The sequence below is a fragment of the Squalius cephalus genome (genome assembly GCF_949319135.1).
Source record: "Squalius cephalus genome assembly, chromosome: 5".
Taxonomy (NCBI): Eukaryota; Metazoa; Chordata; class Actinopteri; order Cypriniformes; family Leuciscidae; genus Squalius; species Squalius cephalus.
Window position 1 is genome coordinate 27,430,513 of NC_137126.1, and position 25,646 is coordinate 27,456,158.

At 38.4% G+C, this 25,646-nt stretch overlaps 2 protein-coding genes across 4 annotated transcripts in view; one reads left to right on the top strand and one right to left on the bottom strand.

Moving 5' to 3' along the window:
- On the top strand, nucleotides 1–18,983 carry slc12a9 (solute carrier family 12 member 9). 3 transcript variants are annotated; one of them, XM_079870648.1, is made up of 14 exons: nucleotides 1–411; nucleotides 1,645–1,843; nucleotides 1,994–2,128; nucleotides 5,209–5,346; nucleotides 5,455–5,757; nucleotides 7,395–7,502; nucleotides 7,669–7,780; nucleotides 7,902–8,059; nucleotides 10,419–10,501; nucleotides 11,022–11,146; nucleotides 11,718–11,910; nucleotides 11,990–12,164; nucleotides 13,006–13,152; nucleotides 14,927–18,983. In XM_079870648.1, exons 2-14 carry the CDS (start codon nucleotides 1,648–1,650, stop codon nucleotides 15,748–15,750), a joined length of 2,697 nt encoding a protein of 898 aa, XP_079726774.1. In that variant the 5' UTR covers nucleotides 1–411; nucleotides 1,645–1,647; the 3' UTR covers nucleotides 15,751–18,983. The 3 variants fall into 3 exon arrangements, with proteins under 3 accessions (XP_079726774.1, XP_079726775.1, XP_079726776.1); XM_079870649.1 differs by having other exon boundaries at nucleotides 27–411; nucleotides 1,630–1,843; XM_079870650.1 differs by having other exon boundaries at nucleotides 36–411; nucleotides 1,611–1,843.
- hsd20b2 (hydroxysteroid (20-beta) dehydrogenase 2) overlaps nucleotides 17,728–25,646 on the bottom strand; it is a 13,391-nt gene continuing 5,472 nt past the window's right edge. The window contains exons 7-11 of the mRNA XM_079870651.1: nucleotides 19,891–19,925; nucleotides 19,723–19,804; nucleotides 19,536–19,601; nucleotides 19,309–19,458; nucleotides 17,728–19,138 (exon numbers count right to left, since the gene is read on the bottom strand). Of these exons, the coding sequence (XP_079726777.1) occupies nucleotides 19,001–19,138; nucleotides 19,309–19,458; nucleotides 19,536–19,601; nucleotides 19,723–19,804; nucleotides 19,891–19,925 (471 nt within the window). The 3' untranslated portion in view covers nucleotides 17,728–19,000. The remainder of the gene's footprint in view (nucleotides 19,139–19,308; nucleotides 19,459–19,535; nucleotides 19,602–19,722; nucleotides 19,805–19,890; nucleotides 19,926–25,646) is intronic.

The window sequence follows — 25,646 nt, forward strand, 5'->3', positions numbered from 1 at the left end:
GTGACTTTTTTCTTTTACAAATAAAGGGTAGCCAGGCGGTGCACAGTCCCGCCGTACTGCCGTATGAAAGTACGGTTTCGATTAGGACCTTTCCATGCACCGTTACGTAATAGATTTATGTTTTCATTAGGTCCTGCTGTCTGTTGTTCATTGTCAGGTCCACAGGGGTCTCACGCCATCCGTCATGTCCCGGGGGTTTGATCACGAGATCTGAGAACTTTCTACCTGCGATTCTTTAAAGAAACGGAACCAACTCGACATGATGCTCTGATGAAACATCAGGACATCCTGCATCCACATTCTCAAAACGAGTAGTTCGGTTTTCTTGTGGTTTTGTGTAGTTTCTTCCTAAAAGCGGAAGTAACCTACCGCATTTAGATCGGCGTCGCCGCTGTTGTTTATAAAGGACAGGTAGGTTGTGTTTGTTTCTTAACCTCCCTACTGTACTTTACCGTTAACGTTATGTGTCACGAATGATAACCGTACACGCCCTGGCACCAGTGACTGCTTAAGGAGATGGAGGTCTCATTCTCCTCTAGAAATGTCAGATGCCTTTTCTGGAATGAATGTCTGCTAGTTTATTCAAACTACTTGGATGTTGTTGTTGTATGGCAGCGGGGTATTTTATAGTAAGGTTATCCTCTTTTCCTTTATAGGACTTAACATTTGTTTTTCAACCGCGTATTTCGGATTGTTTACATTGTCATGCACTTCCGCTGCTAGAACGATGCAACATTTGTTGCAAAAACACCCAAGACGTTCAATGAGACTTTCATTGTCTTGTAGTTTCAGGGTTCCCTCTGTCTTAAACTGATTCAGGCCTGAAAAAGCCATGGAAATAAACAAAATTCTAAGCCACTGACATTTCTATGGTGAAGGGATTAGGCTATGTTATAAGTTATGCTCAGCTCTAAAATAATTAATCAGCTAGATGTTTTGAAAGTAAACTCTGTAAAAAAAAAAAAAAAAAAAAATAATATATGAAATCCTTATCCAATTATCATGAACTTGACATTACCATAGTAAGAGTGACTGCTTTTTATTATAATTTTATGTCTGCTTTTTGACCCATTTTTAAAATAATAATTATTAGATTACAACAACAAAAATACACTCTACCATTCGAAAGTTTGAGATTAGGGTTAAAATAACAGTTTTTTTTAAATATTATTTTAAAATGTAATTTTTTCCTGATTTTTCAGCTTCATTACTCCAGTCTTCAATGTAACATGATGCTTCAGAAATCATTCTAATGCTGATTTGCTGCTCAAGAAACATGTATAAATGTTGAAAACAGCGTAATTTTTGAGGAATCATGATCCATTTTTTTGTTTCAAGATTTTTTGATGAATAGAAAGTTCAAAAGAACAGCGTTTATGTGAAATTGATTTTTTTTTTGTTTAACATTGTAACAGTTTTCACTCTCACTTTGAGCAATTTAGTGCACCCTTAAAAAAATACTAACCAATTAAAATGGCCCCAAGCTTTTGAACAGTAATTTAGATTTAGCATATTTCAATAATAATAAAAAACAGTCAAAGCTCTTTTAATAGCTGACAGAAGTTAAAAAAATCTATTTGTGTCTTTTTTTGTTTGATTGTACTGAACAGGAAACGATTTTATCTGTAGGTTCCTGTTTTTCAGACCATGGCAAACGAGCACTCGCCTCTTCTTGTTCACGGGGTGTACAGCATGATGGGAGATGCTGAAGATTCCAGGGGTGTATCAGCAGTGACAGGAGAGGGATCCCCCAAATCAAACCCCCGCAAACTCAACACCTTCTTTGGTGTCATGGTGCCCACCATCCTCTCCATGTTCAGTATTGTGCTCTTTCTTCGCACAGGTGAGTGTGACATTGGAAAAGACAGAAGAGTATGGCAGGAGATTTTATAAAGCATTTTAATATGGTGATGTATCACAATATAATTCCCCTCTGTGTGGCTCTGGGTGTGTTTTTGTGCATAAATAATTCTGATAAGCGTCTATGTTTCAGGTTTTGTTGTGGGCCAGGCCGGTCTTCTCCATGGTCTCCTCATGCTGTGTGTGGCCTACTTCATCATTTCATTGACAATCCTGTCTATATGTGCCATTTCAACTAATGGCGCTGTGGAAGGGGGCGGGGCCTACTGTATCCTTAACCAATCCCTCTGCCTTATAGCGTGCTAGTTGCAGGGTGAATTCCAAATGCTGTTTTTTGAAGGGCAATAGTGCAACAGTGCCCGTCCCCTTTTGCAGCGGCGCTGGTTCCAGAAGTATTTTTTTTTTCATTCATTTTTCCCATAGGGATTTTAAAATAGTCTTTGTTAAAGAGTTATAAGCCCTGAACCAAGCCAATCAGCTATGAAGTGAATCACTACACTACAAAGAAAAAGACAAAGGTACAAGACTGTGTACTTAACGGTTTTATTGAGGGAAGGAACTACAATCCCATGAAGCATTGCGAACTGCATAATCAAATTAAAGTGATAGAGAAGTAAAAAACTACTCATTTGCAAATGTTGATTATATGTATAAAAACCAATGCGTTTTAAGTTTATTGCAAAAATATGCATATATACAAACATTTCAGCATTTTGAGAGCGTAGGGAGATAGATTCGATTACATAATTCGCAATGCTTCATGGGAGTGGGCGGAGCTAAAGAGCTATTTTGGTGCGTGTTGTTTTTTTGACTCTCTGGTAATGTAGTTTTTCACCAGGAATTCCACTGTTAAACACGATTATTGGAAAAAAAAAAAACTAAAATATGTACAAGTCCAAAAATAATGTGGACTGATGGCTTTAACAGAAGCAAATACCATGAATTAACAACCTTGTAGTTCACAGTAGGCCTGTCTTTAAAGGTTTATAAGCTATCATTCAAAATCAATTTCCTTATGGAGAAAATTAATGTAATTTTTACTTCTGGAACCCGACTGTTGCACTCTATTAGGTAAAGCGACACCATTTGTAGGGGCTTTCCAAATGAAAGTGAACAACTGAATCCCTTCACAAAGGACCAACCCTTCGATAACTTCAAGTCCATTAACAAAGTTTACATGCTATGGTCACTTCAAGGAAGTAATTTTATCGTTTATGGTCACTTGACACAGGGTCGATTCATTTTTAAGCTAGATGGGAGGAAAGTTCAAGATAAAGAAGAAACAGAATCAATTAAAGGGTTGGTTCACCCAAAAATTTAAATTCTGTCATTAATTACTCACTCTCATGTTGTTCCAAACCCATAAGACTTTTGTTAATCTTCAGAACACAAATGAAGATATTTTTTTATGAAATTCGAGAGATTCCGGAATCCCCCCCCCATAGACTGGCACTTTCAAGGCCCAGAAAGGTAGTAAGGACATTGTTAAAATAGTCCATGTGACTAAAGTGGTTTAACCTTAATGTTATGCAGCGAGGAGAACACTTTTTGTGCATAAAAAAAAACAACAACAAAAATAACGACTTTATTAAAAAAAAAAATTCTCTTCCGTGTCAGTCTCTGACGCTGTTCACATGAGCACCTCGACACATGCGTGAGCTGCTGATGCAGGAGCCGGCCGACGATACTGAGCCAGCTTTCTGACGTAGAAGCCGGAAGCGCTGCACTGTGTTTACAACGTGAACAGCGTCAGAGACTGACACGGAGGAGAAGAAATTGTTGAATAAAGTCATTGTTTCTGTTTGTTTTTTTTTGCACACAAAAAGTATTCTCGTCAATTCATAACATTAAAGGTGCAGTAGGTGATCTGGGAAATGCTAACTCTAGCCGGCTAGCATTGAAAGCATACGATCCCACCCTCCCTGCAAATCACCATCCAAAACACATGAAAGCACACAGGCCAGAAGCGAGACGACCAGAGACAACGTTATTGGATTACATCCATAGCGATTCGGATTACATCATGTGTCATTCACCTGTGAGAAAACTTTACAGTACAGTGAGGGGAGAAACAGAAGCACTTGCTTGTATACATAAGTATGTGATTGTGAAATTACTCCAATTCAGAAGTTGACCTGTTGACATAAAGGAAAGAATGCACTGTATTTCAGCTTTATTCATATGCGATGTCAGGACATAGCGCAGCACAGTCGAATCTCACTGAGTCACTGAGGGCAAAGTCAGCGGTACAACTGTAACTGTACTGTCAAACATGAAAATCTTCCACTTGTTGTCAGTTCAGAAGGAAAGTTAGGTTGTTTGCCTGCCATTCTCACTCTGTTTGCACAGTGTACGAGAATGTGCTAATGATGTATGATGTCTGCATGAACAGGCTGCACAGTGTTATATAAACACACGTTGACTGACAGGGGACACAAATGGTATAATTTAATTCTGACCAAATTAAAAAAGTGAATGAACTTATGGTCCTATGCCTTCCACTGGCATATATACATATACATACATATATATGTATGTATATGTATATATGCCAGTGGAAGGCATAGGACCATAAGTTCAAAAGTGAAAAGTTCATTCACTTTTTTAATTTGGTCAGAATTAAATTATACCATTTGTGTTACACCAAATGTCCTCATATCTTGATAGCAATATATATATTTAGACCGCTTAACATTGTGATTGCTATCAATATATGAGGACATTTTCAACCAGCATAACAAAACAATTTTTTGTAGAGAATCACCTATTGTGCTTTTAATGTTGAACCACTTTAGTCACATGGACTATTTTACTACGTCTTTAGTACCTTTATGGGCCTTGAAAGTGGTGATTACGTTGCAGTCTATGTGAGGATGCAAAGCTCTCGGATTTCAGCAAAAAAAAATCTTAATTTGTCTTACTGGTTTGGAATAACATGAGGGTGAGTAATCAATGACAGAATTTAAATTTTTTGGGTGAACTAACCCTTTAAGTTGTTTTGTTTGTGATATATTACAGACATTTTCATCATGCATTCCATATGAAGTTTGTATGACTATCTTTGTGAGGGCATTAATTGATATAATGCAATCCTAGCCCCGACTAAATGACTGGGGTTAAGGTAAGGATAATGAAGAAATGACATTGTCTTTCATTGCTCCCTTTGCCAAGTGCATTCCAAACGGCTCAATTTTGACAAACAGGTGCCTTCCTCCCTCCAAAGTCTCCACTTCAAGGGCTTTACCCCTCGGAGTGAGAAAGGCATATGGATGCTTCCTTCCTATTGGAATTTGTTGTTCATGAGTGTTTGCATATTGTTGTTGTTGACGTTTAACTCTTTAGTATTAGTCATGATCAGTCGTTCTCTGGGGCCCGAGTTTGGAGGCAGTATCGGCCTGATGTTTTACTTGGCGAAGGTATGTGCATGTGGCGTCTATGTCCTCGGCCTGGTGGAGGCCATACTGGACGTCTTCGGGAAGGATCCAGGTGAGCGCTGCATTGAAGCACACTGTACTAAACAGTCTTTGAAGCAAATGAAATCAGTAACACAGAGCCTTTTTTTACAGCGACGCTTCTCTTTTCTTCTCTCTCCAGGAACTGCTGTGTCACAGGGGCTGCGTGTGTTGCCGCAGGGCTATTGGTACAACGTGTTGTACTCCTCTGTAGTGCTGTTGCTATGTCTGGTGGTGTGTCTGGTCGGTGCTCATATCTACGCCAAAGCCTCTTTTATCATTCTGCTGGTGGTGACGGTATCTCTGATCTCCATCATCATCAGCCCCCTTATACTCAGTCCACAGCGCTTCAACATCACACACACATACGACAACAACCACAGCGTCACTGTCAACCCCAGCTACACAGGCTTCAACGGCACTACATTAAAGAACAACCTTGGACGTGAGTGAGATTATCATCAATGCAATAATGATACTGACTGTTGTGGTGATGACAGTTGATGCTCTTTAGCAGTTATATTTCAAAATACTTCGAAGACAAATGAGACTGATCACAATTATGGAGTCCTGTCTGTTAGATAAAACATTTAGTGGAAAAAAAAGGTATATTGGACAGTGAAATATTCAAATGATTTGATATTTATACTTTTCTAATGATATTTTGAAAAACGCAAACAAAGAGGCAAACATTTGACAGAAGAATTGAACGTTCCTCAAAAGAACATTTTGATTTACAAGAAAAGGAAGTTTATAATGAGTTTTTGCACATAATTGTAGTTTGAGCTCAGTAAGATTTATTTTAAAGAAATTAATGTTTTCATTCAGCAAAGATACATTCAGTTGATCAAATGTGATAGTAAAGACTTTTAGATTGTTGGATTGTTTAAACTAAAGCATGTTCGATTAAAGATTTTAATTAAGAGATATTTATAAATAATATAACAGAGATACAGTCTTGCTCAAAAGTTTACATACACCTTGCAGAATCTGCAAAATGTTCATTATTTTAACAAAGTAAGAGGGATCATACAAAATGCATATTATTTTATATTTAGTCCTGTCCTCAATATGATATTTGACATAAAAGATGTTTAGATAAAACATATATATGTAGATTTATGTAGTATATACATATACTCCACAAGACAAAAAAACAGCGGAATTTATAAAAATGATCCCGTTCAAAAGTTTACATACCCTTGATTCTTAATACTGTGTCGCAGTACTAAATTAAAAAAATTATGTTTAAACAAAATAAGAAAAATTTGGACATCTTCATCCTGTTCAAAAGTTTTCACCCCCCTGCTCTTAATGCATTGTGTTTCTATCTGGAACATCAATGAATGTTTGTACCTTTTTTAATGGTTGTGTGAAAATATGTATCTCAAAATCATACAGTCATTGCTGAAAAGGGTTCAAATATGCAAAAGATGCTGGAAACCTGAAGGATTTTTCTGAATAACATTGGGCAGTTTAACTGCTCAAGACAAACAAGGGATATGGTAAACTTTTTATGTTAAAATAAATGGTATATAAACTTTTGAACAGGGTCATTTTTATAAATTCAGCTGTTTTTTTTTTTTGTCTTGTGGACTATATGTAAACATCTTTTTATGTAAAATATCTAGCATGCATTTTGTATGATCACTATTATTTTGTTATAATAATTAACATTTTGCAGATTCTGCAAGGTGTATGTAAACTTTTGAGCATGACTGTAAGTACAGTAGTACAGAGACCAACAGCAGAAACAGAAAGTTATCTCTGACCTATGTACAAACATGTTAACAGCAAATTCTCCATGAATTTCCACGGTGTTGATATTATTGTAGTGTGGTAGAAGTATATGTAAGTACAGTAATAAAATGTAGTTTTCCACTAAAATCATAAAACTGTTCTAATAACAAACACACAATAGTTTGCAGAGTACTTGGAAGATTATGGATGACCTCAAGTGCAGTCATATATAACAGGCTCTGTATTGCAGTCATCCATCAGGGAGCACACATAAAGCTCTTTTCATTCATTTCTATAATTACTGCACTGGCATGAATTTTGTCCATATGTCTCTTCCTGTAGCGCGCTACTCTCTGGACTACAGCACCAACACAATGATGTCTTTCGCCACTGTATTTGCTGTGATGTTCACTAGCTGCACAGGCATCATGGCAGGAGCCAACATGTCAGGTACAAAACCAGAGACGCCCACATACACCATTCACGCAGTTACTTTAATTGTATTCTCTTTTTTGGTTGCTGATGTGTTTGTGTTGCCTTTTACAATACTCATAACATAACTCTTATAACGGATGAGTGTCAAAAACATGTCATTTGATTTGTCTCACTTCCTCAGGTGAGCTGAAGGACCCCAGTGAGTCAATACCTAAAGGGACTATCATAGCGGTGTCCTACACCTTCACTGTCTACCTGCTTCTCTTCCTGCTCCTGAGCTCTACCTGCGACAGGTGCCGTTAACGACACTCAAGCCACATGGAAAAACATTATGCGTTTACACAATGCTTTGTTTTTCCTCTCATTCGTCTCTCCTTTATTCCTCCTTTCGTTCTCTTGGTTTCTCTCTCTCAGGTTGTTGTTGATCAATGATTATGCAGTGTTCCAGCGTGTGAACATGTGGCCTCCATTGGTGACGATCGGGGTGTACTGCGCGTCTCTCTCAGCTGCTATGTGCTCCATGATAGGAGCTTCCCGAATCCTCCACGCTCTTGCTCTGGACCAGCTTTTTGGTTAGTGTGCATTTGAGGATTTGGTCTTTTTAAGGGACACATTTCAGACTGGAAACTGATACTGAGATGGTGATATATGGTATGGTTGTTGACATCTCCACAAGAAGTGTTATCGGAAAATACTTGGGCTTGTTATTGAGCAATACTTGGAAAACGGTATTCATCGTTCCTAAGAAAAATGATTAGTGAATACTTTTCAGTTTTGTTTCATTTTTGTCACATTTTCTAGGCTGTTATATGGTGTGAGAGGTCATATGTTCTGTGCAAGAAGGTAAAAAGGACATTTTTACTAAAAGAATCATAACACATGCTCATTTCCTTCAATCATTTTCTACTGAAATCGGTTAATTGACAGAATCAAAAAACAATCTATTCTTAATGGGTCTCATTCATGAAACACGAGCAGAACGAATTTTTGTGTAAATCGTGTGTAAAGTGGTTCTGGCGTAAATTTTCGGATTCATTAAAATGTTCGTATTTTCCAAATGTTAGTTGGTACGAAATAAATCTACACCTGCTCCCAGCCACGCGTAAATAGTGCGTTTAACATCCGAACGTTTTGCTCATTAATAAGGCTGCATTTTAATTGACCTTAATCGGGTACATATTTACACAGCATTTTGAAAAAATATTATATATAGTAATTACATACGGTTTTTCTTTTTACTTTTATTATGAGAGCCAGTAATAGCATCTGCAAACGGAACACTTTAATCAAATAATGAATTGCTTTCAATAGGGCTGGGACTCTTTTCACTTCTGGGACTGTTCGATTAACAGATGAAACTCCATTAACTGCATCTGTAATATGCTGCCAAGCTTCCTTTTTTTTAGGACCTGATACGCCACTATGTACACTTGAAAATAAAATGTGGCGTTTTTAACGAACTTCTTATAATAAAACTTCAATTTCTGCATCTGAGAAATTTCTCTTTTTCATTCGCTTTTAAGAAGACATGTTGAAATCCTTCGTTTGGTGTCATAATATGATGCCTATATATAGTTGTCAGTCGAATTTAATGGGCGGGATTTATGGTAATTGAGAATAAGCGTGCACGCGCGTCCCATTTACGACTGATTGGAATTCATTAACACACACACACATTTCACTATCACATCTGACTTTTACGAAGTATTTGTGAATCAGGAGAAGAGTTTTCGGGAAGGTCTCTTTACGCGCAAATCACTCACATATTTACTTGTATATTTACGAATGTTTCATGAATGAGACCCATTGAGAATTTATTAATGAAAATTTCACAATTTTTCCTGTCAAAACATATATTTAAAAAATCATTCACAGGAATCACAGAATGATTTGTCACACAGTGGGATCGTGGTGACAGAATTATTACTGATTATTATTATATAGAAACTTATTGTAGAAAAGTTATGTAAAGCATCTTGAAAAGTTTCAATTTAAGGAATAAACAAGCGTAAAACAGCATAAATGTATGATATCTAGAATGCAAGCCTCTTCAAAACACAAGTACACATTTATTTAAAATATAATGCATGTACAAATAGGAAACATCAGTTCACTATTTTCGGATTGTTTGCATAAAAGAAAAAGAATAAGAATATATTTGTCTGGCTCATTTATCATGGCTCATATAACACATTTTAAATTCTTGTATGATTTAATGTCACACACTTTTTCCAAGACTCTTTACTAAATTACTATTTGATTATGATTATACACTAGAGTTGAAAAGTTTGGTGTCAGTAAGATTTGTTTTTTATGTTTTTGAAATATATATATTTTTTGTTCACCAAGGCTGCACTTATTTGATCAAAAATACTATAAAATGATTTTATTTATTAATTAGTAAAATATTGTGAAATGTATTACAACTGAAAATAGCTGTTTTTAATTTATTACATTTTAAAATGTAATTTATTTATATGATGGCACAGCTGAATTTTCAGCATCATTACATTTTTTCATTCATGTACAGTTTTTCAGGATTTTATAACGAATAGAAAGTTCAAAAGAACAGCATTTATTCAAAATAGAAGTTTTTGTAACAGTGTTCAAGTACTTATTCTGACTTTTGACAAATTTAATACATCTTTTTGGAATAAAAGTATTAATTTCTTGAAAAAATAAAATGACCCCAAACTTTTAAGTGGTAGTGTAAACATATAAAATGATGTCCTAACAGTATAATTCCCTGGATTTAGGAAATCATACTGTCAACCACCCATTGACGCAGTAACTAAGTTACATGGTTTGGAGTTTGAGGAGACTGTTATGATATGATGGTGTAATAGTATCCTGGAGTGAGATGATAGTACTGCTCTGTTGGGGTGTGTCATGGGTTTGTTGATCTGTGCTGTGTGTGTGATCTGGTTTCAGGTCTGCCTCTGGCTCCAGCTGCAGTCACCTCCAGCTCTGGGAACCCATGGGTATCTGTGCTCTACACCTGGGGCCTGGTGCAGGTACAGGGAGCTGTGTGCATATGTCTTTGAATGCTATTTCTGTGACGCGTAAAATATAAAGAGTATGTCAGTTAAAGGCACACTATGCAGTTTTCGTTTTTCTCAAACCGCAACCCCTAGAGTCGCTGTGGAGTACTTGTATTTAACGTTACTGTCGTAAATACCACTCACGCAGAGCTGTCTCTGCACTCACGGCCTGATCCCTCGTTTTCTTTTCCTTGACTCTTCCGACCACGCTTTCTTCGTCGTCTCTGCCATGATTCACGTCTGAAATGCGTGCTAGTGTCTTCCATAGAGGCTGCTTCATATGTTGTTGATGTATGTGACGTCGTGCCGTAAAGCAAGTCGTGATTCTCGCGAGATTTGTCGGGGACCTCTCAAACTTGCATTGCTGGTTTTGCCAGTGGCGCTTTGCTATCGGGATGATTCGCCCTACTACGAGTTTGTTTACCATCTAAATGATTTTGAAGCTATTATATTAAGGTACAAATCTTGCTCTGTGTGTGTGTGTGTGTTGTAGTTTACGCTGTTTGCAGGACAGCTGAATGTGATAGCTGGTATCGTGACAGTGTTTTACCTGTTGGCGTATGCTGCGGTTGATTTGGCCTGTCTGGCTCTGGAATGGGCCTCCGCTCCAAACTTCAGGTACTGGTCTGTCTGTCTGTCTGTCTGTCTGTGGTCTTTTTTATAAGGTAATTGTGACTTTATATCTCACAATGTGACTTCATATGTTATAATGTGACTGTCTTGCTTCTGGAACTTTATTTCTTGTAATTGCGACTTCATGACTTTTATCTCACAATGTAAGAATCTCTTATTTTTAACTTGTGTCTAATAATAACCTTTTTATTGTTTTAACCCTGAGGTGGTGTTTCAGTTTGCTTTTGATAATCACTCAAAGGACATGTTCTGTCTATTCTTTAGTTTGTAAATGTACTCTACCTTTCAAAAGTTTGGGGTCGGTTATATGTTTTTGATAGTCTCTTTTGCTGACAAGGTTGCATTTATTGGATCAAAAAAATACAGTAAAAACAGAAATAATATGTGTAAATTTAAAAAGATCAGCATGAAATAGAAATCTTTACTGTCACTTTTGATTGATTTAATGCATCCTTGCGGAATAAAAGTATCTATTTCTTAAAATCGTAATGACCCCAAATTTTTGAACAGTAGTGTAAGTATTTAGCTCTATATTTTCATTCTTCTTTCTTTCCAGGCCCACATTTCAGTTTTTCTCTTGGCACACATGTTTGTTGGGTATTGTCAGCTGTGTGGTAATGATGTTCGTGATAAACCCAGTGTATTCCTCGGCCAGTATCGTCCTGCTGCTACTCCTCCTGCTGATCCTGCACTACCGCTCTCCCACCAGCAGCTGGGGCTACATCAGCCAAGCACTAATCTTCCATCAGGTACATACACACGCACACAAAACACATGTGAATGCACAAAATTTTAAGTCCATAAGACAATCTTTCTGTGCTCTTTCAGGTGAGGAAGTACCTTCTGATGTTAGACTCCCGTAAGGATCATGTGAAGTTCTGGCGGCCACAGGTCTTACTGATGGTGGCGAACCCACGCTCCTCCTGTCAGCTCATCTGCTTTGTCAACCAGCTGAAGAAAGGAGGGCTGTTTGTTCTTGGACATGTGCAGATCGGAGATCTAGGTAGGACATTTAGGTTTAGGTTTAGGTTCAGGCGGCAGCTTTATGAGAGAACCCAAGTTTCACAAGACCAATAGACCAATAGTTTCTACCCTTGTTAGTTACCACTTATGTGTTTTTATGATCTCTGGCTGAAATCCAGACGTTTTAACTGCTTCCTCCGATTCTTAAAGAAAAAATCAGAGATCATGTATACCTGAAGATTTAGAATGCTGCTTTCTCCAAAAACTATGTGCAGTTGCATAAACATTTCCTGAGTTTATGTAAATGGAGTCATTGTTGCTGTGTGGGTCTGGTTAGGATGCTCAAATAAACAGAGCCATGTTTTGATAACATCACATAGTCACAGGGCTTTTACACTTTTCAGGGAAGTCGGATACACCAAAATACCTCATGTTGTTTTGTTTCGGTTATATTTTTGCAGCTAATGTAATGTTTCAATTGTAATCTGTTCAGTTCAGTTCAGTCAGTTTGGCTGGTAACTCGGGCTCATCCACCCCCATAGAACCTCAAGGGACACTTCACCCAAAAATGTACTCACCCTCATCATGTCGTTCCAAACCTGTTTGACTTCTTTCTTCTGCGAAGCATAGAAGAAGATATTTTGAAGAATGTCGATAACCAAACCATTTTGATTGGCATTGACTTCCATTGGATGGACAAAAACACTTCTAAAAATTAATATCTCAAAATATTTTCCATTTTTGGCTGAACTATCCCTTTATTATACTAAACAGTCTTCCTCTCTTCCTCCTGTAAACTCATTTTAATTTATCATGTTGTTGCACACAGAATGGAAAGGAGCAAATGACCAAACGTAATCTCTCTGAACTCTCTCTTGCAGACATGTTGCCCTCAGACCCAGTGCAGCCGCAGTATAATTTCTGGTTGAGTCTGGTGGATAAGTTGGGTGTGAAGGCCTTTGTGGATCTGACTCTTTCTCCCTCCGTCAGGCAGGGCACTCAACATCTGCTCCGCATCACTGGACTGGGTGAGACATTTCCTGATCAGGTTATCTTTTTGACACGGAGCCAGAAAGCATCTATTAGATTAGATTCTAGATCTTCATTGTTACTGTACAAAGTACAAGTGCCTAGCCAGTGAAATTACAGACAGAGTCCTAGACAAGTTGGCAGCACAAATAGTTTCACTTCAAAAAAATAAAAATAACAATTGTTTCGCAAATTAAAACACATAGACTGCTAAAAAACTGCAACACGTTCCCTTTAGAGCAGTTTGTAAGAGAACTTTAAATGTATTCAAAGAAAGCACTTCCTTCAGTTTAGCTGAACATAATCTTGAGTTGGCTTTAAACAATCACTGTTTGTGTCGGTTCTTTTTAGTGCATCAAAAACACACAAAACCAGTATAGACTGTTTCACAAACAAATGACTTCTATGAGTTAGTCCATATTAATGATTCATAAAGATACTGCACAACCAGTGTTAAAGGGGCATTCCACCCATTTGAACATTGTTTTTTATTTAAAGTGGGTCATATATGTAGTCGAAATGTAAAATAAATTTTGAATTTGGTGCCTTCGTGACCGAGGAAAGACAAAAAATAACTTCAGGACGCATTTGTATGAAAGACAACAACTCCCACAATGCACCACATTGCACAGCTCCGCAAGCCACTCCCACTAATCCAGAAAGCACATATCTGCCTATAAGAGAAATCACTCTTCCGTCTACAAGGCTAGCTACCACCAGAGCTTGAAATTCATTTCACATTCACACAAAATGTCTAGTTAGTTGGCGAACTCATTAGTGCATTACTCCTCGTTTGTATTTCTTTCGAAAAGGTGAATTATTGCATGGTACCTGGATGTTCAGTCAGAACATATGCGGTGCGAAACTAGAATAGTTCTCAACACAAACGTCCGTGTCCTCGTCTGATTCAGAGATTTCGTCCAGGAGAAATTGTCATCGTTGAAATTCTTTGCCGCAGACGGACTCTATCTCTGTGTTCGTAGTTGCATCTTACAGTCTATGAGTTGCATAGTGAGATCACCGGCGCCACCAGTCCGCCCTAACTCGAGCCAGTCCGGGCTCCTCGTCCGCGGCAGGCAGGTCTTCTGCCTCGGCTGCTCTTCGCTATAATGCGGCTTGTAAAGGTAGCCACAAACACCTGATTCAAGCATCAGACTTCCGAAATCCTCTTCTTCTATATCATATTGAGCACTCTCCTCCGCTATTGTCATAACTTTACATCTGTCTCCACAGCGCCTGTTAGCTTAGCTTCAAACAAGATGGAGGATATTGCTTTAAGTTTCAGAGAGTAAAGTCCCACCCACTGATCTGTAATAGGTCTGTAGCGTGAGCGGGTCCCGCCCCCTGGGAAAGATGAGGAACTAGTGCTTGTAGTCTCAACAGAAATCCCCCCCTCTTACACTTCCTCCTACAATGACGCAAAATGACGATTTTTGCGTCATTGTAGGAGGAAGTGTAAAAGGTAAATAACGGATTTCTCCCGTCTCAGGGGAAAATGAGAGAGTGCTGCACGACCATTCAATAGTATGACTGGGTTTCTAACAATGCAAAGCTTAATGCAAATGGGTGGAGTGTCCCTTTAACTGATTTCACAACAAATGATACTTGTGAGCTGGTTCTTTTTAGTAAATCAAAAACTCTTCCAGTTCTTTTAATGAACAGTTTAAATGAGTTTGAAACTCTGCTCTGTATAACATGACGTAGAGAATCTTCAAATCAGAATCCAATTATTAAAAATGTATCAATACTTCTATGTATTCTCTTCTTTTCCAGGAGGTATGAAGCCTAATACCCTGGTCTTGGGCTTCTATGACAACTGCTACCCAGAAGACTACTTCCTGCAGGACCCTGTCTTTTGCGAGGGCGATAGGGGTGAGGGGGATAATTTTGGGGTTGACCTCCCATCCTTACAGGCTCATTTTCCACTGGTGCGCCATGCGGAGAGCCCTCGCACGCTGCAGCCCGAGGAGTATGTGAGCATCATCCTTGATGCCATAAAAATGGGCAAGAATGTTTGTTTAGCCAGGTACTTCTTCCAGCTACCGCCTGATAGCAAAGGTGTAACATGCATTAGGGGAAATGACAGCGTGGACACCATCGACGTGTGGCCGTCAAACCTACTGTCCCCTGACAGTGCCAGTTACGCAGACGTGTGCAGTCTTTTCCTGCTTCAGATGGCGTGCGTGTTAAACATGGCCAGCAGGTGGCGTCGTGCGAGGTTACGTATATTCGTTTGTGTGGAGTCTGAATCGGGAGACCAGGGCTGGCTGGCTAAAGAGGAGCAATTTAGAGAGTTGCTGGGCAAGCTGAGGATCCGTGCCTCTATTAAGATTGTGCCATGGGATAACGTGGCACGCATGTTTAGAGAGCAAAGCTCAGAGAGGCAAAAAGTGTCTGAAGACTTCCTGTGTGCTGTGAATGCCCTACTGAAGGAACACAGCTCTCCTGCAGCGGTGCGCTTCCTGTACTTGCCCCACCCTCCCTCCAGTTCGGAGCTGTCACAGCAGTACCTGACGCAGCTGGACGCTTTGACGCGAGACCTGGGTCCAGCTCTCTTGATTCACGGGGTCACACCAGTCACATGTACTGAGCTCTGAGAAACAATAACCAAAGCGTGTTCGTGTGATAGAGAGGAAAATCTGAAATGTTAGTGAGCGGAATACAAGTGTACAAGTACTTCTTAAATGGTGGGTGATTTTGAAGACCATCAAAAATGGGTGGAGTTTGTGCTCTTGGTAACAATGTTATTTAAAGACGGATGGATGGAGAGTTTGTTATTGGTGAAAATGGCTTGTGTTTATGGGTGTATACTGCCAAATCATGTTGCAGTGTGCGGTTATTTTTGCATTCTTCATGCGTCCCCGTTTGATCTCATTAACAGAAAGTTTAGTGTTTTCGTGGAAAGGGAGTGTCTGCATATACATTTGAATGGTTAATGCTCATTCAAGTGTCAGACAGTAAGTGTAAATATTTAAACAGACCCTGTGATCCATGTTTTTGTGTTTGTGCAAGACACTATGGAAAAAATAACATTGACTTTAAGGGGGTGGTTCAGGATTTTGGACATCGGACCTCATTTCCAAGTTAGCCTGGGTGTTATTTATCAGTGGAGGCAGTTTTCAAAAAATTTCACCCAGTCCTCCCAGTTGCATATTCGCCGGTGCTAGGCTAGCGCGAGTCAACGGTAACTGCTAGCCTTCCATTAAAACAGTTTTACCCACTCCACAGTACACCAAAAGCAAATAAATTATAACGCCAGACCATCGATGTAAATGTCTGTTGAGAGAAAAATGTTAGAAATCAAACTACCCTTTCATCGCATTGCAATAGTTATACTTTGTTCCCTGTATTTTTTAGCACAGTCTACAGCAGCGGCAGAGTGATATTAAGTTACCTAGGCAAGGCAACCGAGACTACTACTAGCTAGCTAGACGTCCCGACTGTAGTGCGCTTCTGTTCTGTGTTTACTTTTCGGCGCAGTACTAACCGGAGCAAAGTAAAATTCCGCCGCTGCTGAGAAACTAGTTCCTGTAAATGTAATGCGATCATTGAGATGCAAGTGTAGTTTGAATTCTAACATTATTCTCTCAACAGACATTTACATCGATGGTCTGGCGTTATAATTTATTTGCTTTTGGTGTACTGTGGAGTGGGTAAAACTGTTTTAATGGAAGGCTAGCAGTTACCGTTGACTCGCGCTAGCCTAGCACCGGCGAACTATGCAACTGGGAGGACTGGGTGAAATTTTTTGAAAACTGCCTCCACTGATAAATAACACACAGACTATCTTGGAAATGAGGTCCGATGTCCAAAATCCTGAACCACCCCTTTAATTGGGATGGAAAGAATTTGTCTAAATGAGACATGGTTATTGTTGGTACAGTAATAGGGCAAAGTGAGCCTGTTCACTCAATTTTTGTTATTGTGATGCACTGTTGAGGCGTTTTGTTAATCATTTCTGCTTTTTCTTAGTATGAAACAAACCCTCTGAACCAATGTTGACCCAGGTAGAGCTTGCACCAATGTTGACCCAGGTAGAGCTTGCAGGCCAATGAGGAGTCCTCAGGGATTTAGGTCATTTTTGGTGTGATGGCAGAAATGCTGTTCCTAGCTTCCGATTAGAGTTCTTACAATGGATTTGTGCATTCATGGTGTATTTACTGGATAATCATATGGACAGACATGCTATGCTATTTATTATTGCATTTTGTGTGTGCTTGTATGAGAAAGCAGGGAGAAAGAGTGAAAGTGTTTTCTTGTGCACCTGTTTTCATTAGTAGGTCTGGATTTCATATTGTGGGGCTCATGAAATTCCCCTGACCATTTGAATTACCTTTTGTTGTTTTTGCACCCTGCTGTTTTTACAGTTCAAATGCTCTTTGTACTTATTAATGTTCTGACTGTGAATGGCATCCGATTGGTCCGGGCTGATGATGATGATGTTTGATGTTTGTGTTGAGTCTGTCCTGGTCTTTGGGAACTGAAAAGGGACACTGGCTATAAATAATACTTGAATATTTTGCACATTTGCGCATGTGTTAATTTGTCAGCATTAACAAAAAACAATGCAGAAGCCCAAGAATATCAGGCCTTTATAATAGCTGTACAAGAGGTCTTATGATAAACAAGTAATTCCATTCTGTACATACATAATTATATATAAAAAAGTTGTTTTAAGTATGTAAAAATTGCGTTACACAATCCAGTTTACATATAATCCGGAATATTTAGAAATCAGAAATTAAGGCACTTCATTAACATTAATATACTTTCAAAAATACATTCATACAATCACAGTATGCAATCATGATCTTTGGTTGACAATTTAGCTCAACAGGAAGTTCAGTTAGGATGTACTGCAATTACCCAGCACTAGCACTGTATATGCAATAGCTTAATATGACTGAATGTAGAGTTTGTAAACCGAATATTAAATGATTAAACAAAACATTTGTCATCTTTTTCCTTCATTGACTCTTTCTTTATGCTGAAATTATATTCCAGGAGTGTTCGTGTCACATTATGGAAAAGCAATAAATACATAAAGTATTTAGATAGCCTACAGTATAAACTAGCTATTATAAAGTAGTTAATGTGTTCCAGTCCTGTCCTATGGCTCTTTTTCACATTTCCAAATTTAGAATACAGTGCTTCATGGGAGTGGGCAGAGCTAGAGAGCTAATTTTAGAGTGTTTTGCTTTGTTCATCTCTGATTGGTGTTATTTTCTGTACAGCATCATGGCTAATGTAGTTTTTCACCAGGAATTCCGCTGTTAAACATGATTATTTACAACCTATACAACCTCGTAGCTCACAGTAAGTCTGTCTTTAAAGGTGTACAAGTTATCGTTCAAAAGTCTTTACTTCTGGAACCCAGAATGATTACTGAAGGATCATATGACTGTGCGAAGACTGGAGTAATTATGCTGAAAATTCAGCGTTGCAGAATAAATTACATTGAAAATTTTCATATTTTAAATAAGTTATATTAAATTGTAATATTTCACAATTTTACTGTATTTTTGATCAAATAATCACAGCCTTAGTAAGCATAAGTGACCTTTTTTTTTTTTTTTTTTACCCAGCTTAGTGTAAATGTCATTGAACTCAAAAAGGGTCAATAGTTTGATACTGCTGAACCTGATTCCTATACAAATACACTCATATTAACTGTGCATAGACCTTAGATCTGCCAACTTAACAGAAAATGTATAAACGTGGGTGTATTGTTACAATGCATCTGATTGCCTGTCACTGCAGTAGAAACAGTTTGTGTGTATAGTTCTTATTATTATCATTAGGCATATGTTTGTGTGTTATCTACATCTCTGTGGTCCACGGTTTGTGTCAGTCCTGTTTGTTGATTGTCTGCGCCATCCTCTCCTTTAATTTTGGTTCAATGATACGAGCAAATGTTGCCACGAGTTTTACACAAAAGGACGTGAGACGCAGCCAGCCCGGGAAAAAAATGGACAGAGCAATGTGCTGAAACAACAAAGGGTGCTAAGTTAACTTTCTTTAACATATTCAGATTTCTAAATATTTGTTTTTTTTAAATAAAATAAATTTCTACATTATCACACAACCCTGTATCTTTATATAGTACAAACTGTGTATTGAGGAGGATCGAAAATGTGTATAAAGGCTGTGTTTACCTGCAGTGCATGAGTTAAACATCCACTTGTGTACGTTGTGTAACCTACAGTGTTCAGAGCATCTCTAGCAAAAGAAGCAGCACTTTTTATCAGTGGATTCACCGGCACATTATGAGTCATATTTGTGGAGACCATAAATGGGGCTACACACTGGACAAAGGAAGAGAAATAACATCAACGTTTGGCAAACAATGTTTATACAAGATGTTTACTAATACTGGACTTACTTGAACCGTGATTCCTCTTGACCTGTATTCTGCATGCAGACTGCGAGAGAAATATGTAACAAATATCTGGGTGTAAGAGAAGAGCAAGACACACTTTAATCACTTTAGTGTTTTTGTTTGTGCAAGGTCGTATTTTATTCAAATATAGAAGTATGTGAAATGTGGTTTCTTTGTAACAACGTTGTACCTTGGTTGCAGAATACACTGACACCATTGGCTGAGGCTGAGAGGCTGCCTCTGATGATATGTTTATAATGAGGCCTTTTCCCCTGAGAGTAAACACAAGCCCTCAGTTAAAGCATAAACACAGTTTTCAGAATTGAACAGATAAGATCAGAGCCGGCTGCGGGTTTACCTTTCAACCATGCCTGGCAAAATGAGTCTGCACATCTACAAAACAACTGATAACGTTATTATCGGCATCACTGTTGTCGTCGCCACCAAACTCTTTTCGGTATCAGAATCACAGATGTAACATTTTATATAAAAAGATATGTTATGAGGGCCTTTCTATTAAACCAATATACAGTTAAAACATTTTAAATTATAATGTATTCCTGTGATGGCATGAATTTTCAGCATCATTACTCCAGTCTTCAGTGTCACATGATCCTTCAGAAATCATTCTAATATGCTGATTTGATGCAAAACATTTCTTATTATTATCAATGTTAAAAATAGTTAGGATGATTAATATTTTTGTGGAAACCATTATTAATCTTTTTATTTCCAAGATTATTTGTTGAATAGAAAGTTCAAAAGAAAAGCATTTATTTGAAACAGAAATCTTTTGTAGCATTATAAATGTTTTTACTGTCACTTTTTATCGATTTAATCCTTGCTGAATAAAACTATTCATTTATGTAAGAAAAATAAATCTTACAGATCTTCTCATACTATTGGAAATGTGTATATATTGTGATGGATTTTTAATAGATAAGACAGTAAAAATCTTTCAGAACTAACCATGTTCCTAACTCTAAAAATCTGAGTTTTAGATTATCTAACATTATGACAAACTCTTACCTGACTTCCCTGTTCTAGGTCTAACAATATAACAAACTAAATCTTACTTCCCCTTCTAGGCCTAATCGTGTTAAGAACACTAGAGACCTTATTCCCAAGTGATAGTGTTCGATAGGGGGCGAGATGTCGTTCGACTCTTTGTGAGACTCTAAGGCGGGGTTAGATTGCGGCTTAGGCATCAACCTGTGCGTTCAGAGGTAACTCAACTGAGTATAATATTTTCTAGTATAGAGGACATCAGGTTCAACTTTAGTCAGGTGCGTAGGGGAAAAATCTACCACAATATAAATACACATACACACCCTTTCAAGAGTTTGGAATCAGTAAGATTTTTTTAAAGAAATAGTTTTATTCAGCAAGAATGCATTCAATTTATCAAAAGTAACAGTAAAGACAATACTGGATTATATCTATATAATATACAGTGAGGAAAATAAGTATTTGAACACCCTGCTATTTTGCAAGTTCTCCCACTTAGAAATCATGGAGGGGTCTGAAATTGTCATCGTAGGTGCATGTCCACTGTGAGAGACATCTAAAAAAAAAAATCCATAAATCACAATGTATGATTTTTTAACTATTTATTTGTATGATACAGCTGCAAATAAGTATTTGAACACCTGAGAAAATCAATGTTAATATTTGGTACAGTAGCCTTTGTTTGCAATTACAGAGGTCAAACGTTTCCTGTAGTTTTTCACCAGGTTTGCACACACTGCAGGAGGGATTTTGGCCCACTCCTCCACACAGATCTTCTCTAGATCAGTCAGGTTTCTGGGCTGTCGCTGAGAAACACGGAGTTTGAGCTCCCTCCAAAGATTCTCTATTGGGTTTAGGTCTGGAGACTGGCTAGGCCACGCCAGAACCTTGATATGCTTCTTACAGAGCCACTCCTTGGTTATCCTGGCTGTGTGCTTCGGGTCATTGTCATGTTGGAAGACCCAGCCTCGACCCATCTTCAATGCTCTAACTGAGGGAAGGAGTTTGTTCCCCAAAATCTCGCAATACATGGCCCCGGTCATCCTCTCCTTAATACAGTGCAGTCGCCCTGTCCCATGTGCAGAAAAACACCCCCAAAGCATGATGCTACCACCCCCATGCTTCACAGTAGGGATGGTGTTCTTGGGATGGTACTCATCATTCTTCTTCCTCCAAACACGTTTAGTGGAATTATGACCAAAAAGTTCTATTTTGGTCTCATCTGACCACATGACTTTCTCCCATGACTCCTCTGGATCATCCAAATGGTCATTGGCAAACTTAAGACGGGCCTTGACATGTGCTGGTTTAAGCAGGGGAACCTTCCGTGCCATGCATGATTTCAAACCATGATGTCTTAGTGTATTACCAACAGAAACCTTGGAAACGGTGGTCCCAGCTCTTTTCAGGTCATTGACCAGCTCCTCCCGTGTAGTTCTGGGCTAGATCTAATATTATCACATGGAATAGATGTTGATGCCGTTGAAATTCTGCAGCAGAGCGATGACATCTCAGATCATTATCTAGTCTCGTGTAAATTACATTTAGCCAAGGCTGCAAAGCCGACTCCGTGTTACAAATATGTTAGACCTATCACTTCTGCCACTAAAGATTGCTTTATTAATAATCTTCCTGATCAGTTTCATCATTTTAGCATCCCGGATAGCTTAGAAAAACTTGATATTGCAACAGAAACTTTTAACTCTCTCTTTTCCAGCACTTTAGACACAGTTGCTCCTTTGCGCTTAAAGAAGATTAAAGAAAATAATCCAACGCCGTGGTACAACGAGCACACTCAGGCCCTTAAGAGAGCAGCCAGAAAAATGGAACGAAACTGGAAGAAAACAAAACTAGAGGTATTTCGCATTTCATGGAAAGAGAGCTCGATTGCATACAGAGAGGCTTTAAAAGCTGCTAGATCTGCTTTTTTTTCAACCCTATTAGAAGAAAATAAACGTAATCCTAGGTATTTATTTGAAACAGTGGCTAAACTAACGAAAAAGAAAGCTTCAAACACAGAAGTTTCCAAGCAGCACAGCAGTAATGACTTTATGAACTTCTTCACTTATAAGATTGATAATATCAGGGATAAAATTATATCTATGCAACCGTCTACTACAGTATCGCATCAGGCAGTGCATTGTAGTCTCCCTGAGGAAAAATTTGATTCATTCGTTGCTATATGAGAGGAAGAATTTACTAAACTCGTTAAATCATCTAAATCGACAACATGTATGTTAGACCCTATACCGACTAAGCTACTGAAAGAGATGCTTCCAGAGGTCATAGATCCTCTTCTTAATATCATTAATTCATCTTTGTCATTAGGGTATGTACCAAAAAACTTTAAGCTGGCTATGATTAAACCGCTTGTTAAAAAAATGCAACTTGATCCTTCAGAATTAGTCAATTACAGGCCGATCTCGAATCTACCTTTTCTGTCAAAGATATTAGAAAAGGCAGTATCCTCACAACTGTGTTCCTTTCTAGAAAGAAATGATATCTGCGAGGATTTTCAGTCCGGATTTAGACCATACCATAGTACTGAGACTGCTCTCGTTAGAGTCACAAATGATTTGCTCTTATCATCCGATCATGGTTGTATCTCTCTATTAGTGTTACTCGATCTTAGTGCTGCGTTTGACACCATTGACCACAACATTCTTTTAAATAGACTAGAAAACTATGTTGGCATTAGTGGAATTGCACTAGCATGGTTTAAATCATACTTATCTGACCGTTATCAGTTTGTAGCAGTAAATGAAGAGATGTCTTATCGATCACAAGTTCAGTATGGTGTACCACAAGGCTCAGTACTAGGACCGCTGCTGTTCACTCTGTACATGCTACCATTAGGAGATATCATTAGGAAACATGGAATTAGCTTCCACTGTTATGCCGACGATACTCAGCTCTATATTTCTTCAAAACCTAACAAAACTTACCAATTCACTAAATTAACAGAATGCATAGCTGATATAAAAAATTGGATGACTCGTAATTTCCTACTTCTAAATTCTGAAAAAACAGAGATTCTAATTTTTGGACAAAAAACTTCCTCACGTAATAACTTAGAATACTGTCTAACACTTGATGGCTGCTCTGTTAAGTCTTCGTCGTCGGTTAGGAACCTGGGTGTGCTCTTTGATACCAGTCTTTCATTTGAAAGTCACGTGTCTAGTATCTGTAAAACCGCATTTTTCCATCTTAAAAATATATCTAAATTACGTCATATGCTCTCATTGACAAATGCGGAACAATTAGTTCATGCTTTCATGACATCAAGGCTAGATTATTGTAATGCTCTACTGGGTGGTTGCCCTGCACGCTTAATAAACAAACTACAGCTAGCACGCAGCAGCTCGAGTTCTTACCAGAACCAGGAAGTATGACCATATTAGCCCAGTTCTGTCAAAACTGCACTGGCTCCCTATTAAACATCGCATCAATTTTAAAATATTGCTGATTACTTACAAAGCACTAAATGGTTTAGCTCCGCAGTACTTGAGCGAGCTCTTAACGCATTATACTCCTTCACGTCTATTGCGATCTCAAAATTCTGGCCAGTTGATAATACCTAGAATATCAAAATCGACTGCTGGCGGTAGATCCTTTTCCTATTTAGCACCAAAACTTTGGAACAGTCTTCCTAACATTGTACGGGAAGCAGACACACTCTGTCAGTTCAAATCTAGATTAAAGACACATCTCTTTGACATAGCATTCACATAATACATTATAGACTTCTATAATTCAATATTAGGCTGCATAGATTAGGTCAGCTGGAACCGGGAACACTTCCCATAAATCCTGATGTACTTGTTACATCATGAGAAGAATGGCATCTACGCTAATTTTAGTGTCTTTGTTTATCCCAAGGCTTTCCCGCAGCCCGCCGGATCCAGGCCGTTTCCAGATCTGACGAAGGACCTTCGCCTGGACCCGATGTCAACGCAGTGCTGAAGTGCCAACTAGTCTCTCCCTATGGAGGATCCCTTTCCCACTCTACAGATAAAGCGTCGTCGGGAAAACTCAATTTGCGTATCTACCCCGAATTGATAAAATAAAATAAAATTTTGAATCAAAACTATAAGGAAACACCAGTAATTTGTTTAGGCTTGGTTTGTAGGGAATTCCAAACCTGCACACATATATTCAAACGCACATAACTATTGAACCCGTTCTTAATGCGCATCTGAACGCCATCAGCGTTTCTCACAGGATCGCGTTTAAAGTCTGTGTAGAGAGAATGGTGTCGTCTTGGCGGCCCTAATTTAATAACAAATGATCGTTGCGACGGAAGCGAATCAATCAAAACCAACTTTAGCTGGAAAATAACTTTATTAAAGAACCGCTATAAAGCCAAAACAATCTTACGTTAAATTATACATTTATCTCTGTAAAGCTGCTTTGAGACAATCTACATTGTTAAAAGCGCTATATAAATGAAGATGACTTGACTTGATTTCTCACCTTTCTTAGGATCATTGAGACCCCACGAGGTGAGATCTTGCATGGAGCCCCAGTCCGAGGGAGATTGACAGTCATGTTTAGCTTCTTCCATTTTCTAATGATTGCTCCAACAGTGGACCTTTTTTCACCAAGCTGCTTGGCAATTTCCCCGTAGCCCTTTCCAGCCTTGTGGAGGTGTACAATTTTGTCTCTAGTGTCTTTGGACAGCTCTTTGGTCTTGGCCATGTTAGTAGTTGGATTCTTACTGATTGTATGGGGTGGACAGGTGTCTTTATGCAGCTAACGACCTCAATCAGGTGCATCTAATTTAAGATAATAAATGGAGTGGAGGTGGACATTTTAAAGGCAGACTAACAGGTCTTTGAGGGTCAGAATTCTAGCTGATAGACAGGTGTTCAAATACTTATTTGCAGCTGTATCATACAAATAAATAGTTAAAAAATCATATATTGTGATTTCTGGATTTTTTTTTTAGATTATGTCTCTCACAGTGGACATGCACCTACGATGACAATTTCAGACCCCTCCATGATTTCCAAGTGGGAAAACTTGCAAAATAGCAGGGTGTTCAAATACTTATTTTCCTCACTGTACATCCATTGTTATATCCATTTCCATCTATAGCCAAGTATT